Raw genomic sequence first — 18,422 nt, forward strand, 5'->3', positions numbered from 1 at the left:
ATATATTAATAGTTTAATTTGATAATGATTACTTTTTTGTTTATAAAAAGTATGGTCAGGTTATTAACATGTCAAGTCAGAAAAGAAGAAGGACAGGTTAGCCCAAATTATGCCATCCAGAAGGGAGCTCTGTTAGGTTATGGGGCCAGCCTTACTAGTCCTCTTCATGAGGTGGGTAGATGGGGCATAGGATGGGATGAAATAGGATGGTGGATGAGGGATGGAGCATGGTGATGGCGGTGGGGAGAGATGAGGGATGAGATGGATGGATGAAGATGGATGGAGGGATGGATGATGGATGGGTGCATGGGTAGATGGGTGAGTGGATGGGTGGGATGGGTGAATGGATGGATAGATGGGTGGGATGGGATGGGATGAGATAGATGGATGGATGGAAGGATGGATGATGGATGGGTGCATGGGTAGATGGGTGAGTGGATGGGTGGGATGGGTGAATGGATGGATGATGGGTGGGTGGGATGGGATGAGATGGATGGATGGAGGGATGGATGATGGATGGGTGCATGGGTAGATGGGTGAGTGGATGGGTGGGAAGCGTGAATGGATAGATAGATGGGTGGGTGCATCCATCCTCCATTGCCCTTCCAGGCCAGTTTTGTGTTAAAGGTGGGCTGGAGTCAGTTTATTTGCCACCTGATTGAGAGAGCGAGCCCTGTAGCACCACAAAAGCTTCTCAGCCTCTCCCGAGGCCACTCCCCAGCACCACCTGCTCCACAGCACTTTCTCTTGCCGATTTACTGAGCATGATTGTGGGGGACCATAATCGTGATGCCAACTATACCACCACATAAATGCTTATGTAACATATTGTATGTATCCTTAACTCTCACGAAACACCCTCTGGGGGAGGGGAAGTCTGGTTGCCTAGGACTGGAGGGAGCTGGGCAGCTGGACTGACATGCTGATTGTGGCTAATTCAGAGCATGAGCTTCTCTCCAAGCTGGGAGGAGGGTTGTGGATGGCGTTGCTGTCATCTCTGGTTGCAGCTCCTTCATTCTAGTTCCGTCAGTTCAGGTGTCTGCTGGTCCCAGTCACGCATCTTCACCTCCCCCTGCACCAAGCACCCTTCCTTCTTTTACCCAGAACAAATTAATCAGCCATGGAGTTCCATACTGAAAGTTAAAAATGAGGGTGGATGGAGCGTTTGTCTTCCCCTTTAATTTGCACTTTATTTTCTGAAATGGCTTTTAAAACCAGCCATGCAGAGATGGAAGTTCACAAACAGGCTGCCAAAGGAGGAGAGCTATCTTTAAATTGTGACTAAAAGGCAAATGCCTCTGACGTGCATGGTTTTCCTTACCTACTTAGCAGCAGACGGTGGTATGTTTGTATGTGGTTGGACTACTTGAATGACCACTGAGCATTTATCAAGTAATTTTTTTAAGTCTCAAAAAAAAAAAAAAAAAAAACAACCTGTCTGTTTGGTGAGACTCTCCCAATCAGAATTTTCAAGTGGCATCTGTGTGCTAGCAAGGGCTGCCTTGAGAGGATTCTCTGGATGGACAGGTTGGCTGGGCACTAGTCTCTTAGCTCCAGGGGGACATGGACTAGAACAGCGATTCTGGGGCCAGGAGCTGCCTATTTCCAAAGCAGGTGTAATCAAGCAGGTAAATCTCTGCTCTGAGCAGGCAGCTCTCCTTGGTCATGTCCCATTTTATTTATTCTGATTAGAAATTGAACAGGTTGCACCTGTGCTTAATGACATCGCTGCTGGATTAAAGGTGGCAGCACCCTTCTCCTGGGCTGGAGTGTAGAATCCCCTGGGACTCCTCCGCGGTTTTTTTGTACCACCTGCCTCCCAAAGGCAGAGGCCTATTGTTCTCCCTTTGCACCACCTGTTACTTTGACTCCTTTTTTCTTTTTCATTCTGACCACCACTTCTCCCCTCCCTTCTCTTCTCCATTGCTATAGAAAATATAGCAGGAGGGCAACATTCAAGGCTGCCCTGTGGCTTATTAGCCATGTGGCCTTGGGCAAGTCACGTATTTAGCTGTCCTGTGCCCCAGTGTTCTTATCCACAAAATTAAGATGGAAGATCAGATGATCGCCATGATCCCTGCTAGCTTGAGCATTCACATTCAGAGGCCTCCTGCTCTTATGGAGTGAAGCACATGGTCCTTAGGCAGAGGTAGCCCCCCTCAATCTAGCACCAACGTAACTTCCTGTGCAGTACATCCTCTTACTCCCTATGGTACCTTCTTTTCTTGAATAGAACTTTTCTTTGCCTCCTTCTCAGACTCTCATTTTACCTTAATTACCTTTTCAAAGGCCCTGTCACATTCTGAGGTACTAGGGGTTAGGACCGAAGCACATGAATTGGGAGGAGGGCATAATTCAGCCCATACACACCTCTCTGAGGTGCATGCTGTAAACTCCTGGGTCTCGCTCTGTCACCCAGGCTGGAGTGCAATGATGCAACCTCAGCACTGCAATCTCCGCCTCCTGTGTTTAAGTGATTCTCTTGCCTCAGCTTCCCCAGTAGCTGGGATTACAGGTGTGTGCCCCCACACCCAGCTAATTTTTGTATTTTAATAGAGACTGTTTTTTTTTTTTTACATATTGCCCAGGCTGGTCTCCTGGCCTCAAGCGATCTGCCCACCTTGGCCTCCCAAAGTGCTGGGATTACAGGCATGAGCTGCCACACCTGGCATAGCTTTATTTATAATACTGTACATCCCTGCACTTAGTCTGAAGTCTGAAACATCTTAAGCCCTCCGTATTGATTAGTGGGATAGCTGACTGGTTTGTCAATTTTTTTTTTTTTTTTTTGAAACAAGTTCCTGCTCTGTCGCCCAGGCTGGAGTGCAGTGGTGTGATATTGGCTCACTGCAACCTCTGCCTCCTGGGTTCACACCATTCTCCTGTCTCAGCCTCCTGAGTAGCTGGGACTACAGGCGCCCGCCACCACGCCTGACTAGTTTTTTGTATTTTTATTAGAGACTGGGTTTCACCATGTTAGCCAGGATGGTTTCAATCTCCTGACCTCGTGATCCACCTGCCTTGGCCTCCCAAAGTGCTGGGATTATAGGCGTGAGCCACCGCGCCTGGGCCTCTGGTTTGTCAAATTTTTAAATGAAATGTTGTCTTTTTCTTCCTTTCACCTCTAACTTTATTTAGAGAGTCTTCCAAACTGATCTAATTGACCTTTTAGCATTTTATATAATAGAAAATAATATTTAGATGGGTAGTGTAGCCTAATGGTTGCACATTGGCTTCAGAGTCCAAAACTGTGGTTCAATTTACTCATATACAGAATGGGGACAATATTTTCTACCTCATGGGGTGATTTTAAGGATTAAACAAGTTACTTGTCTGTAGAAATTTCCCTTCCACACACTTTATATCTCATTAACATCCCATCCACAGAATGCACTTTGGAAATGCTAGTTAGGAGTGCTTCCAGCTGCAAGAGCAACACACGGTTGTAACAGGGAATATGGAGGTGAACATTACTAAAGTGTTGGCCCAGTGGCTCTAGCTCTGGATTAGAATCTCAGTGATCCCGTTGGCTTTCCCTTGAACCTCAACATGGCTGCAGCAGCTCCAGACATCACATTCACTTTTACACTCAGGAAGGGAACAAGAGTAGTCTGGGGTAATAGATTTTTTCCTCTAGTGCCTCTCGCGGAGAGTAATCTTCCCCCAGAAACCTTCAGCAGATGTATTATGTCTTGCTGCCTAGGACTGTGTTACTTGGCTAATTCTAGGTGGAAGGCTAGGAAGGTGAGTAGTCTCTTCCAACCTTGGGAAAGGGAAAAGCAGGTTGGAAATGGCTTTGGATGGTCAGTCATCTGCTACCACACTGCTTTGGGGACATATGCATCGTTCTTGTTTCAGGAACAGGAAAACATAGCATGGCAGGACAAAGAAAGGGGCTGAAGTTTCTAGGCTTTAAATCCCATCCACGGGAATTTATTCAACGAATTCTCACTGAGCACCTGCCCCTTGCTGTGCATGGTGCCAGGCACTGAGAATACAGTAGTGAAAAAAACAGACCTGGTCCCAGTCCTCATGGAGCTTTCTCAGTCCAGGACACACTGTCCATCTTGTGGCTGCTATTAGAAGCTGTCGTTACTGCACACCCACTATTTGCCAGTTGTGTACTGTACACTTCACACATAAGTGATTTAATACTTGCAGCAAGGCTGTGTATCCAGTCCCATTTTACAGATGGACAAACAGAGTTAGAAGGATTATGAAACTTGCCGAGAGTTAGTAGGCTGTAGAGTCAGATTTGATTAGGTCTACCTGACTCCAAAAAAATTACAAAGTGTTCCATACCTTAAAAAAACTACAATGAAAAAACAGCCCTACAACAATGGACTCTCCTGAAGACATGTGATCATTAGTATATTTCTTCTTCTTAAATTAAATTATCATTATAAGATTCTGTTCAGCTAATTTTCAGGATTGCCTTTCAAGACTCTATTGATTCTGCCAACCTCACTTTGAGCTATGTGTGTGTGTATTTAAAAGCCTGGGCTGGTGCAGTGGCTAACTCCTGTAATCCCAGCACTTTGGGAGGCCGAGGCGGGTGGATCATGAGGTCAGGAGTTCGAGACCAGCCTGAAAAACATGGTAAAACCCCGTCTCTACTAAAAATACAAAAATTAGCCAGGCATGGTGACACACACCTGTAATTCCGACTACTCTTAGGAGGCTGAGGCAGGAGAATCGCTTGAACCCAGGAGGTGGAGGTTGCAGTGAGACAAGATCACGCCGCTGTACTCCAGCCCAGGTGACAGTGTGAGACTTTGTCGCAAAAAAAAAAAAAAAAAGAAACAAAGCCTGATGAAATTATTTCTTTAGTGACTTTCCACTAATATCTGTATTCACATCTTGGAAGAAGAGGTAAGCTAAATCAAGCTTCTGACATGAGATGAGTGCTTGCTCCTCGTGGGTCCTCACTCAGATTCTCGCGGGAACATTCCAGCCTACATTATTTGTGGTGATGTGTAGACTGCCTCATCGTTATCTTGGGATGATTCTTTTTGGAGAAGGGAGAGCAATTTAAACATTTATTTGTACAGCTTTTAAAATAATGACAGAATATAGACTCATCCAAGATTTGACCAAGAGTCGGAGCCGTATGTAATGTAAATGTAAATGTCATTTACATTACTCTTTATGTAAATGACAACAGTTTGCCCTGGTGGGATCACCATGTGACTTGTTTGTGGAAAGTGTGCTCCAAGCTTAATTAGGCAGAGGATGGTCTAGGTCACACCAGGATCTGACAGCCACATTCCAGAGGCTCTCTGCAGAACAAATGATAAAGGAATGTAGCAAGTGCTTACCGTGTTTTCCACAGTCACATACGGACCTGCAATCTGTTAGGACAGAAAACCTAACTTCTTCTCTGAGGTAAATCTAGTGGCCTAAACTTGTCTTTTCACATTTCTTCCCAACTAGGTTTCCATTGTTTACTGCTGTGTATCAGATCTGCTACGAAAGCAGACCGGTTCAAGAGATGCTGTCTTGTCTTCAGAGCCATCCAGAGCATACATAAAGTGAATCATGCAGCGTGTTGGGGGAAGTTCTGCCTTTCTGATCAATTTTTGGGTTCACGTGGAAACCAGGACTTGGCAACATGATGTTTGTTTGACTGTAATCTCATCATGGATATGTATGGATTTTACGGGATCGTTTTGAATTGTGAGAGGCAGTTCATTGGCAAAGATGTACTGGGCAGTAACTAAACACACATGCAAACGTGTGAATGGTGGTTTATTCCTCATTCTGTGGATGTTTCCATGAGCCAAAATTAAATGTCTTTTTTCAAAATTGCTTATGAAATTTCCACATAATGGTAGCTTATAAGATTGGAACGATCTTAACTAAATTTTTTAGGTGTAATTCATACGTATTGGAGGATTTTTTTTTTTCTCATTCTTCTAATGTTAAATTTTAACCAGCATTAACATGGTAGAGTGGAGGAGTGAGTGTGTTCAAAGATCAACATATTTAACTTTTAAACATTATCTTAAAGCCAGCATAATTAACTATTTTGATTGTGGGCTGGCCTTTGTTTTTTGAACAATCAGGTATTTTTAATTAAATAATCCACTCGTATTTTCCCCTCACCACAGTTGTCTGCATTTTTAGCCTCTTTTCTCTTTGTTAGTTGTCAGAATGTGCCTTCATCAAGGCTCAGCAGTAACAGAAGACAGAAAACTCATCTGGGATTTTCCTGCTGTGGCTGGCACATTCTTCTGATGAACAGACACCTGTATGATGCTTTTTTGGCTAGTTAGTGCATTTTTTGCAAACATTTTTCTTAAGCATCATAGATCCACTGGGGGGTGTGGGGGGCTACTGTTACTCCTCTTGTTAGATGCAGTCACTCCTCCTGGTCACCTAGTGACAGGGACAGAGCCAGGAGTCAAGTGCAACGCCAAGGTGCATGACCCTCTGAGAAGTCACTGGGCTGATTTGACCTCCGACTAATTGCTTCTGGCAAATGCCATGTGCAGCCTTTCCTGAGGCCATAGGAGGGCTTCCTGCCGCTGAGATCTGTGCAGGCCATCCTCTCGACGGTGCCACTCCAAGGGCGGTCCTCAGTGCAGCGGCATCAGCTTCACTTGCAGGGGAGGGGGTGGTCTCAGAAATGCAGGTTCCCAGGTCCCACCCTGGACCTCTGAAGGGGTATGGCATCTGTGCTTCTGATGCTCACTACAGTTTTTGAACCACTACTTTAGAAAATCTGCTTTAACGTGGCGTTCCTCTAATTGTGTTCCCTAGGAAATGAGTGTCCCAAGATCCAGTGATTATTCCAGGTGTTCCCTGGAAAGGTCAAGTGAGTTTGGGAAGCACTACGTGTGTACGCCTCTTAAAGGTGTAGAATGTATGTTTAGGCATCAGTGGAACCCATTTTTCTAGCCTAGCAAGTCCCAAACACGTTACACTGAAGAAAGATTTTGGTGAGGAAACTTGCCAGAGTTTTCAGGGAACACTGTTCTTAGGCTTAGGTGACCTTAGGATAACTCAAGTAGACCCTTCACTCCCTGTGAGAAATTAGGATGAATAACTACCTGTGGTATTGTTGGTTCTGAACTTTTCCAGTTTAGGCCTGCTGTGAATCTTTGATGAAGCTTTAAGGTGACACTGTTGTACAAGATGTCAGCTTTGCTGAAACGCACACTACCTGGAATAAGTGCTTTAACTGTAGAATTAGGATGGGATTTACTGTACTGTTTTAAATGAGATTGGCTTCAGAATAGCATTGCAGTTACCTTACATAGCACTTGATACGTGTTAAAGGAACATATGAATGTAATTTATATAGTCCTGGAATTTCAGTTACTTTGTGAGATTTGGGGCTGTCCCTCAACCCCAGTTTAGGATTTCTTTTTTTCTATACCTTGAAATGACTATAAAATAGATTTTCATGGGAATTTTAAAGACTCTATCCAAAACATTTTTGGAGCGTTTTAAAGCCGCATACACAGAAGTATGCGAAAGCACATGAAACGCTCCCGGTTTCTGCAGTGTTCGCGCCGCCGCTAGCCCACTTTGCTTGTCTCATGAAAAATCTCTGTTAAAGTATGTACGTGGGTAACTGAAAGTTACTTTGAAAGATCCGTGAAGGGCTGTAAGCTAATTGTGGTGTCTAGTAAGTAGCATAATGAGATGTGAGGAGTTGGGACTTTGCGTGTTTTGCGTATTTTCGTCTGCATTCAGCTCTTACTCTGGGTTTGTGCTCGAGTGTTATTTCTTTACAAATGCCCTTGTAATTACCACTCTGAAGTCTGCTGACTGTGTCTCTCGAACATACTTAGGATATTCTGCACATTATGGAAAAAGGTAAATTTTATAAGTTTCTGCTCTACTAACTGTAGATATTTATGACTCTGCGAGTTATCTATTTTTATAACCACCTGTGGTCCATTGTTCATTTTAATTCACATTTCTTACAAAGTGTGGTAACAGGGAGGGAGACACCTAGACTAGAAGCTCAATTTGTACAACTTCAGCCAATCTGTGAATGTAAAAACTACACTGTTGCCTTGCTAGGATCCACCCTCCTATAATGTGGAACGAGTATCCGAATGAAATCTACCCCAGGAGATGGAGTCAAACTAAACTTGTGGTTTTTCATTTCACTTTTGACTATAACATGGCCCCATGGCATCCCCACCAAGAGGGGTGTTGTGATGAGGTGCCGGTGTGCAAAGGGAACTTTGGTTTTTCCACGGGTTCTTATCTGCTAGCCTTTTACAGACATGTGTACTCTATTTGTTTACAGACTGTAGGTGGACATATAATTTAAAAGCTTGATTTAATAAACATTTAACCCCCTAAACTTGCGCTGTGGATCCTGTTTTTCTTTTTATCAATTTAGATAATCATTTTTTCTGTCAGCTCTTTCTTTTTTTCCTGAACTGTGTTTCATTACCAATATCAAAAACAGTTTTCAACGGAAGGGCTTCATCTCTAATCCCAGGCCTTAAATGCATCTGTTTTTATTGTTTACTGATATTTTTATATAATTGCAGTTTAGGATGGAGACCTTCTGGTGAATTTGAAATCCCTTTCTCCCCACTCCATATATACCTTTAGAATCTGGGAAAATATAACCAGTGCTGATCTCATAAAAATATAAGGGAAATTCCTAGAATCCTAAAACAAATAGGGGACCGATTGCCAGAGTTGAAAGGATTGGGTTGTGAAGCTTATGCCACACGAGAGCCCACCAAAGGCTATGTTGTCAGGGGGGAAAATGAGCAAAGAAAAGCCAGGTATAGGCACAAACAAGGAGGCTGGGCCCCATGGGGAGAAAAATGTTTTGTTTTGTTTGCCACAGAGTCTCGCTGTGTCACCCAGGCTGGAGTGCAGTGGGGGCACACGCCTGTGGTCCCAGCTACTCAGGGGGCTGAGGTGGGAGGATCACCTGAGCCTAGGAAGGTTGAGGATGCAGTGAGCAGAGATCATGCCACTGCACTCCAGCCTGGGAGACAGAGTGAGACACTGTCTTGAAAAGATAAAATAATTGAAAAATAATTCATTATGAGTGAAAACCAACAGATTTTTAAAAACAAGAGAACCTTAGGATTTCAAATAATTTGAGTAATACCATGATGCTTTATAAAAATCATCTGAAATCCTTTATAGAGATGGGGTCTTACTATGTCACCCAGGCTGGACTGCAGTAGTCTGATCATAGCTCACTGCATCCTCCAACTCCTGGGCCCAAGCAATCTTCCTGCCTCAGCCTCCCAAGTAGCTAAGACTCCAGGGGCATGGTACCACACCCAGCCTTTTTTTTTTTTTTTTTTTAAGTAAAGATAGGGTCTTGCTATGTTGCCCAGGCTGGTCTCAAACTCCTAGCCTCAAGCAATCCTCCCGTCTTGGCCTCCCAAAGTCCTGGGACTACAAGCATGAGCAGTGAGCCTGGCCCACATGCTTTGAAAGGTATTTTTTAAAATAAAGGCATAAAAAGGCCGGGCGCTGGTGGCTCAAGCCTGTACATTCCCCAGCGGCTTTCGGAGGCCGAGGACGGGCGGATTCACGAGGTCAGGAGAATCGAGAACCATCCTGGCTAGACCGGTGACAGCCCCGTCTCTACTAAAAATATCAAAAGACTAGCCCGGGCCGAGGTGGGCGGACGCCGAGGAGCGCGCGAGGAGCGAGCGCGCGGAGGCTGGAGGCAAGGAGAATGGCGGGGAACCCGGAGGCGGAGCTTGCAGTGAGCTGAGATCCGGCCACTGCACTCCAGCCCGGGCCGACAGAGCGAGAACTCCGCCTCAAAAAAAAAAAAAAAGGCATAAAAGGAGGATTAAAACATAAATTTATATGGGAGGAAAAAAGAATCCCAGCCAGGCAGATTTGAAAAAGAACCTATTCAAACATTTAGGAATGAATATAATCATTTGAATTTTAAAAATAGGCAGATGGGGCCGGGCGCGGTGGCTCAAGCCTGTAATCCCAGCACTTTGGGAGGCCGAGACGGGCGGATCACGAGGTCAGGAGATCGAGACCATCCTGGCTAACACGGTGAAACCCCGTATCTACTAAAAAATACAAAAATCTAGCCAGGCACGGTGGCGGGCGCCTGTAGTCCCAGCTACTCGGGAGGCTGAGGCAGGAGAATGGCGGGAACCCGGGAGGCAGAGCTTGCAGTGAGCTGAGATCCGGCCACTGCACTCCAGCCTGGGCGACAGAACGAGACTCCGTCTCAAAAAAAAAAAAAAAAAAAGGCAGATGGAAAGATTAAAGACTAGATTTGACAGAGCTGCAGATGGAATTGGCAAACTGGAAATGAGATCTGAGGACATTAAAGTATTAGCAAAGAAAATATTTGAGGATTTAAAAGGTAAGTGGAAGATAGAATAGGACTTGAACATGCATCTGATAGGAGTTACAGAAGAGAGAAAAAGGAGGCAATTTTTGAAGCAAAGGCTGAAATTTGTCCCGATTTAATTATGTGCATTCAATTTTATGTTATTCTCCATAATGTATTTCCATTAAAATTTAATCACGTGGTCTTTATAACTTTTTATGACTGTATGTAAACTAAGTTGATGGTGAACGTTTTTGAGGAAATACGCTTTATGAAGAATCTATGGATAATCTAAGTTACTGAAGCTATGATTGATTCAAGTTACTGAAGCAAGTGATTTACCTTTGGTAGGGATGGGAGAGAGCAGGCATGGTACTGTGGGAAGATTTGTTCTAGCTCCTGTTTAACCATTTAATATCCATGTTGTTTAGCCAAGTCAGCTAACTTCTCTTTGAAGTTCATTTTTCTCATTGGTAAGTGGGAATAATATCTGTGCAGCCTGCCTCATAGAATTGCTGTAAAGGTCCATAAAGAGCAGGAAATCAACATATTAAAGGAGAAAAGTTAGATGATCACGGCAATATCTGTTTGTGGCAGAAACAATGCCATGTGTTCACTAAATTATTTTTTCTTTCTGTTGTTTTTGTAGATACACAGTTAAATTACATTTCCCAACCTCCTCAGCAGTTAGGTGGCACCACATGATTAAGTTGTAGCCAATGACATAGGGAGACAAAAATGCCACTTTCAGGTGTTCTGTTCTGTCTGATTCTTCATTATTTCTTCTGTGTGTGCTGGTTGGATATCAATTTCCAGTATGTTCTGGAAGCCATACATTGAAGATGATGGACCCCTTTTCAGCCAGGATTCTACAAGACAATGTGGAGAAAGAACCCCCCCAATCACATTGGTCTGTGATTGATAGGTATAAAAATTATTGTATTATGCCACTGAGACATAGGGGTTACTTGTTATAGCAGCTAGCATAACTTCATTCATTGCTAAAAAGATGTTTGAGGAGATCCTTTTGTAGTTGATAAGTGTGATGATTTGAGTGTTCATGCTCATGTGTGAGATGTGCCCCCACTCAAACCTGTCACAACATCTGCTTATTATCAGATATGAAAAAAAAAATTGATGTTTCAGGAATTTTAAAATGGAACTTGCAGAAACATCAAGAGATTAGGGACATTTTCATCCCTTGGTTACTACAGCATCACAGTGTCTGTTTTGCCATCACTTTTTTGGACACAGGAGGCTATATATGAATGTGGGCGTGCCTATGGGTGTGTCTGTCTGATTCTCCCCTACCCAGGATAACTCTGGCTAAATCCAAATTTGTATATCCAATCGTCCTTCTCTCTCTCTCTCTTTTTTTTCTTTTTTTTTCTTTTCTTTTTTTTTTTTTGAGATAGAGTCTCACTTTGTCACCCAGGCTGGAGTGCAATGGCACAGTCTAGGCTCACTGCAACCTCCGCCTCCAGGGTTCAAGCAGTTCTGCCTCAGCCTCCAAAGTAGCTGGGATTACAGGGGCGTGCCACCACATCTGGCTAATGTTTGTATTTTTAGTAGAGAGAAGGGTTTCACCATGTTGGCCAGGCTGGTTTCAAACCCCTGACTTCGTGATCCATCCGCCTCAGCCTCCCAAAGTGCTGGGATTACAGGTGTGAGCCACCTGCTCGGCCTCATCCTTCTTTTTCTAGGACGAATGCCAGCAAGTTCCAGGACTTATAACACGTGCTTAACATCAGAGAAGTCTTCACCAGGTGGTGATGTCCTTAAGGTGTCTTCCTCGTTTCAAAAGCTTTAAGTTAGAAATGTCACTAGATCTTAGATAAGGCCATATGCTACTTGGAACTTCCTAAAACCACGTCTGTCTGAAACCCGAAGGAGTGGTTCTTCAGCTCCCCCTCAAAGACTGAGGAATTAAACTTATCTGAATTGTACACATTGTGAGTGAAATAGAGTCATTGGAAAGTACTTTACCATTGAACTCAATGCACCGTGTTATTTGTCAAATTGGTGTTATTTGACTTGTTATAAATGAAAATGCTTTTATGCTGTGATAGAAGTGTTATTTGCATGTTTTGTAACTAGTCTTGTTTTTAAATAATTTTTCAATAGGTAACACAGTCATTTGGTTAAAAAATAAAGCCTGCTTCCCAAGTAGTTATTAGTTTGTAACAATCTCTTCTAGAATTTCATTTCACACACATAAGCAAAATACATATATTCTTATTCCCTTCCCCATTTCTCTACACAAAATTGAGCTTACTAGACGCATTGTTCCTTATCTTGCTTTTTTTACTTAACATGACATCTTGACAATCTTTTATATCAGTTATTTTTAACAACTGCATGTTTAACTTTTTTACTTTGAAGTAATTACGGATTCATAACAAATTGCAAAGGTACCCTTCACCCAGTTTTCCGCTAATATATCAACACCTAGTTTTTAAAATTGTAAGTTAAAATAACAGTAGCAAAACACTTTCAGCACTGCTCGCTTTCTTTTTCCTTCCTTCCTTCCTTCTCTTCTCTTTTCCCTCCCTCCCTCCCTCCCTTCCTTCCTTCCTCTCTTCCTTCCTTCCTTCTCTTTTTTCTTTTCTTTCTTGTCAGGGTTTCCCTCTGTTGCCCAGGCTGGAGTGCAGTGGCTCTATCCTAGCCCACTGCAGCCTCCAACTCCTGGGCTGAAGCATTCCTCCTGCCTCAGCCTCTTCTAGTAGCTGGGACTTCAGGCATGAGCCACCACACCCAGCTAATTTTTGAATATTTTGTAAAACCAGGGTCTCACCATGTTACCAAGGCTGATCTTGAACTCCTGGCCTCAAGTGATTCTCCTACCTTGGCCCCCCAAAATGCTGGGATTATAGGTATAAGCCACCATGCCTGGCCCACTTTTAGCACTGTTCTAAGTGCTCTGCATATATGAACTTATTAATAAAAATGTATCACCCCCATATACAGATGGGGAAACAAAGGCACAAAGAGGATAAAGAATGTGTCCAAATAACAGAGATAGTAATTAATGAGGCCAGGTTTTGGACCTGGGGAGTTTAGCTTAAAAGTCTGTATGTTCTTAACTCTTAGATAAGACTACATTAACTCCTTTGAGTAATGGGTGTTCACAGTTAAGCAAAAGCAAACAATGATGTGAAGAGTTGAAAGTGTAATCACTCTTAATTCTTTGGCAAACTTTCATCAGTGTACTGTGTTCATGCATGCGACATATTTTAAGACAATACTGTTTTAAAACTTTTTAAATAGTTTTAATATTGAACTTTCTGTATCAGTATAATCTCCTACACCATTCTGCGTATCTGCATCATTTTCTGACTCTTCCTTAGTTTATTAAAGATAACTATTTGTTTTCTGTCTTCCTTTTATTATAATAATTGATGCAGAAAACATTCTTGCGCATGGATTTCTGCTCATTTATCTAAGTGAATCTACAGCATAAAAGCCCGGAAGTGGAATTGCTGGCTCAAAGGTATGTGTGTTCTATGTTTTAATAGAAACCGCCAAATCCCGCTTCACAAAGATAGCTGCAATTTATGCTTCTGACCTCACTTTCTGTTCCTAATTACCTCTACAGCCTCTATTAGGGAATTCTTTATAATAACCAGAGGCCTAAATTGAACCAATAAGTCCCAGAAATGTGAGCCTGTGTACTTATCAATAATTTATGTCTCTCCTATCAGTTTCACTGTGAAAAATAAAATTTTTTGTTATCCAGAACTACAATTGTGTTAAAGCAGTCATCTTACTATAGTTGTAACAGTTGGTACTGAAAGTTTTTTTTTTTTTTTTTTTTTTGAGACAGAGTCTTGTTCTGTCACCCAGGCTGGAGTGCAATGGCATGATCTCGGCTCACTGCAACCTCCACTTCCCAGGTTCAAGCAATTCTCCTGCCTCAGCCGCCCAAGTAGCTGGGATTGCAGGCACCCACCATCACACCTGGCTAGTTTTTTGTATTTTTAGTAGAGACAGGGTTTCACCATGTTGGTCAGGCTGGTCTCAAACTCCTGACCTCAGGTGATCCACCCACCTCGGCCTCCCAAAGTGCTAGGATCACAGGCGTAAGCCACCGCACCTGGCCTTGAAAGTTTTATAGTCACAGAAAGGTTCATTTAAATGATGTTTATAACGAATGTTAAAACAAGAAACATTAATTTTTTTTTAACCACAAATTCACTATTTATGCAAAACCTCTTCAAGCTGTTGTCGAAACAAGCTGAAATGGGGGTAAGATGCTTTTCTGGGGGAGTTCCAGGTTCTAATTAACTATGACCCTTGCCCACTAGAGGTCGTTCTCCATGAGTAACTTTTCCCTAGGCAGTTGGCATCCTGTGAAAGACAACATCCTTATTCCTATGGCATTTCAGTCACGTTTTTAGAAGGACACATATTTCTTATGAACTAAGCTAAATTTGTACTAGGAAGCTGCCCAGTGTCTAAGTTTCACTTTGACTTTTAAACCCAAAACGGACCACAAATTTTTTGTTGTTCCAATAAAACTTTATTTACAAATATAGACAGTGGGCCAGATTTGGCTTGAAGTCTGTCAATCCCTAGGTTAGCAGACAAATTTTTTAAACAAGAAAAATAGAGTTGATGCAGCCTTTCTCTGCAAGGGGACACAGCCTGGGAAATAGAGGTCTGGTCCCCAGAATACAAAGGATACAAATGAAGAGATGCATAGGGCCAGGTATGGGGTCAGGGGCATGGAGCTTCCACGCCCTCCCTGGGCACGCCAGTCTCCAGGGACCTCCATATGTTCAGCTATCCGGAAGCTCCCAGACCACAAATTTTGACATACAGCAGCTTTACTTTCACTGCTGGCCTGTGTCCACCTAGATGTGTGGGGGACTTTTGTTACTTCTTGATCTCTTTCCCTTCCTTGATGTTGGAGATCCACTTATGAACATCTTTATTAAATTTCTGTTTTCTTCTCTCTGTCTCTCATTCTGACACTGACATTCTGACAAAAGCAAAAAACACTTATTTCCTGCTTTTTGATTTTAGGAAAGATTCCAGGAACACATCTGGGAAATACTTTTAAAGGAGGCAGTTTCAGCAAGGAGAGTGGTAGGAAAGATAAAACCTCTTTGCATCCTAATCTTTCTGGTTTGCTTGTGTGTTATCTTTGGAGATAGCATAATTTTCACTAGGATGCTGTGTAATCATGAAGCTAATGAAATTTAAGCTTCAAGACTCTCACTTGTGTAAATCCTTTCTAAGGCCCTGTACCAAGCTTTGTTTTCATAGATTTTTATTTTTCTTAAAGTCATGACCCTCTAAAACTAGTCCATCTCTCGTTTCAGGACTTTGGAGTCAGGTGGGTGTTTAGACCTGTGTGCACTTGGGAAAGTAAGTTCCCCCTAGGCCTTAATTTTCTTGTCTGTAAATAGTATCTTTTATCTTGGGTTTCTTGAGAAGTCAGAAAACATGTCATTTGCTTTTCCCAATTCCCTGAACATATTAGGGGATTTCATGATGGAAAGAACCCAGAGAGAAAAGGACAAATCTATATTTGGATCGAATTTCTTGGGGCCTTTGTAGGGAGATGTCCAGGAAGCAAGAGGACACTCTGGACAACAGATCAAAAGGGGATGAGGAGCAGATATGTTGGGTGAGGCCAGTGCCCAGGCAGTTACTGAAGCCAGAGTTGGGTGAAGGGAGTATCTGTGTGGCAGGAAGGAAGGAGTGGGAGTCTAAGCCCAGCACAGTGTGCAGGGTGAGGCCTGAACTTCAGAAGTTCACATTTCATTTCTTGCGGGTAATTTATAAATCTTGCACCCCATTCCTCAGGACTTATTCATTCAGGACCCTGTTCTCTTTGATCCTACTGTCCTAAGAGTGACAACCATTCGGAGTCTGTTTAAAATTATTGCAATACCCAGAGTAGTCACTTGAGGGCAGCACTGCGCAAGGGTTATTCAACCAATATCGTTCATTTAACAGATACTTATTGAGGACATGTCGTGTGCTAAGCAAAGTTGTAACTAGGGTCAAGGAAAGCTTTCCTGAGGAAGTGACCCTCAACCCATGTAGCAGGATGGGGTGGAATTAAATAGGGAAGAGGTGTTCCAGGTAAAGGTAGCAGCATGTGCTAAAGGCTCTGTGATGGCAAGAAAGCCTGGGAGTGGGGGAAGAAGGGACAGTGGGATGGTAGTTGGAAAAGCGAGTGGGATGTGGAGGCAGATCGGGGTTAGAGCTCAGTTTCTACAGCCTATTAACATTTTCTGAGCGGTTACTATGTGTCAGGCCCTTTCCTATAACTTATTTCAAGGACAGTGGTAGTAGTCCCATTTTGCAAAGGCACAGAGGTGTGGCTACCACCAGTCTTTCTTCAAGGCACCTCTCCTTCCCAGAGCATCCTTGTCTCCATTGGACACTAAGTCCTACCATTCCTTCAACACATGGGTCAATTGTGTCTTCAAGTTGAATATCTTACTGATCTTTTTGTGCATACATCCTGTCCTGGTGACTGGGCAGTTCTCCCTAAGCCAGAGGTTCTACTGATACTGTGTGTCCTCAGTATCTAGCCCAGAGATGACCACTAGGGGGTGCTCTGTTCCAGTCGGTTCCTGTCTGGAAGTAGGCCCATGACACGGCGATGTGGCTGATCAAATGACGTGGTGATGTAGTAGATCTTGGCTCCACTTCACCCCTCCCTGAATCCATGCATTTGGTCACGAGACTTTACAGACTGTACAGACAGAGTATACTTCCCAGGCCCTCAAATCTGGGTTTGGTCTTGTGACTTGCTTTGCCAATGCGGTGTGGCAGGAGTGATGGTGTGCCAGATGCAAGCAATATATATATGTATTAACTGGACTTTCTCCTATACTTTTGCTCTATTTAGTCTCATTTTTAAGGAGATAAAATATGAATTATATTTTAAATATTTTTATTGCATACAATAGCTCAAATTCATTTATTTTTATCTGCTGTCTTACTTTCCATTATATGAATAAATCCCATTCTAGTTATTCATTTCCCTATTGATGGGATTTAGGTTGTTTGAAGATTTTGTTTTTGTTTTACTGATAACGAAACAAAATGGAAAATATTTCTGTGCTTGTCCCCTGTGTACCTAAGTGAGACTTTCTCATGGGTATATGCTAGGAAGCCAAGAGATACTCACATCTTCCAATTTACTAAAATATTACTACATTGCTTTTCAAAGACCTTCAACCAATCTCTTCTCCCACCATTAGTAAAGAAGAATTCTCATTTCTCCACATTTGGCATCACCTGGTGTTGCCATACTAACTTGTGTAGGTTTTTGCCAATCTGATAGGTCTGATATCTGGTTGATATTTTAATGTTCATTTCCCTGATTTCCAAAGATGTTGAGCTTCTTTCCTTGTGTTCATTGGCCTTCCAATGAACTCCTGTGAGTTGACTGTGCATATCCTCTATTTTCCTTTTCTTCTTCCTTTTTTTTTTTTTTTTTTTTTTTGCTCCTGGAAGTCTGTCTTTACATGATCTTAATATTTTATATTCTATATCATGTATATCTGTATATTATATAAAGATAATATATTACAGACTACAATATAGTATACACAATACATTTAAAATACATATTATTTGTATATTTGGTTGCTTATATGCACTGCAAAGATCTTCCAGTATTTTATAAAAATTTTATTGAGATGTAGTTCATATATCATACAATTCAACCATTGAAAGTGTACAATGAGTTTTTGTTACAATTTTAGAACATTTTCACAAGCTTAAAAAAAATACCCTGGCCAGGCGCGGTGGCTCAAGCCTGTAATCCCAGCACTTTGGGAGGCCGAGACGGGCGGATCACTAGATCTGGAGATCGAGACCATCCTGGCTAACACGGTGAAACCCCGTCTCTACTAGAAAAAAAAAAAAAACTAGCCGGGCGAGGTGGCGGGCGCCTGTAGTCCCAGCTACTCGGGAGGCTGAGGCAGGAGAATGGCGTGAACCCAGGAGGCGGAGCTTGCAGTGAACCGAGATCCGGCCACCGCACTCCAGCCTGGGCGACAGAGCCAGACTCCGTCTCAAAAAAAAAAAAAAAAAACCCCCCCTTTTGGGCTTGTGGGGGGGAAAGGGGTGGGTCCCCTTTTTTTTTTTTTTTTTT

At 42.7% G+C, this 18,422-nt stretch overlaps 1 protein-coding gene across 1 annotated transcript in view; it reads left to right on the forward strand.

The window, feature by feature from the left end:
• GPD1L (glycerol-3-phosphate dehydrogenase 1 like) overlaps nucleotides 1-8,323 on the forward strand; it is a 67,351-nt gene extending 59,028 nt beyond the window's left edge. The window contains exon 6 of the mRNA XM_017887690.1: nucleotides 5,434-8,323. Within this exon, the coding sequence (XP_017743179.1) occupies nucleotides 5,434-5,535 (102 nt within the window). The 3' untranslated portion in view covers nucleotides 5,536-8,323. The remainder of the gene's footprint in view (nucleotides 1-5,433) is intronic.
• The last annotated feature ends 10,099 nt before the right edge of the window (nucleotides 8,324-18,422 follow it).

This window comes from Rhinopithecus bieti, unplaced genomic scaffold (genome assembly GCF_001698545.2).
Source record: "Rhinopithecus bieti isolate Rb0 unplaced genomic scaffold, ASM169854v2 scaffold_17429, whole genome shotgun sequence".
In the NCBI taxonomy this organism is placed as follows: Eukaryota; Metazoa; Chordata; class Mammalia; order Primates; family Cercopithecidae; genus Rhinopithecus; species Rhinopithecus bieti.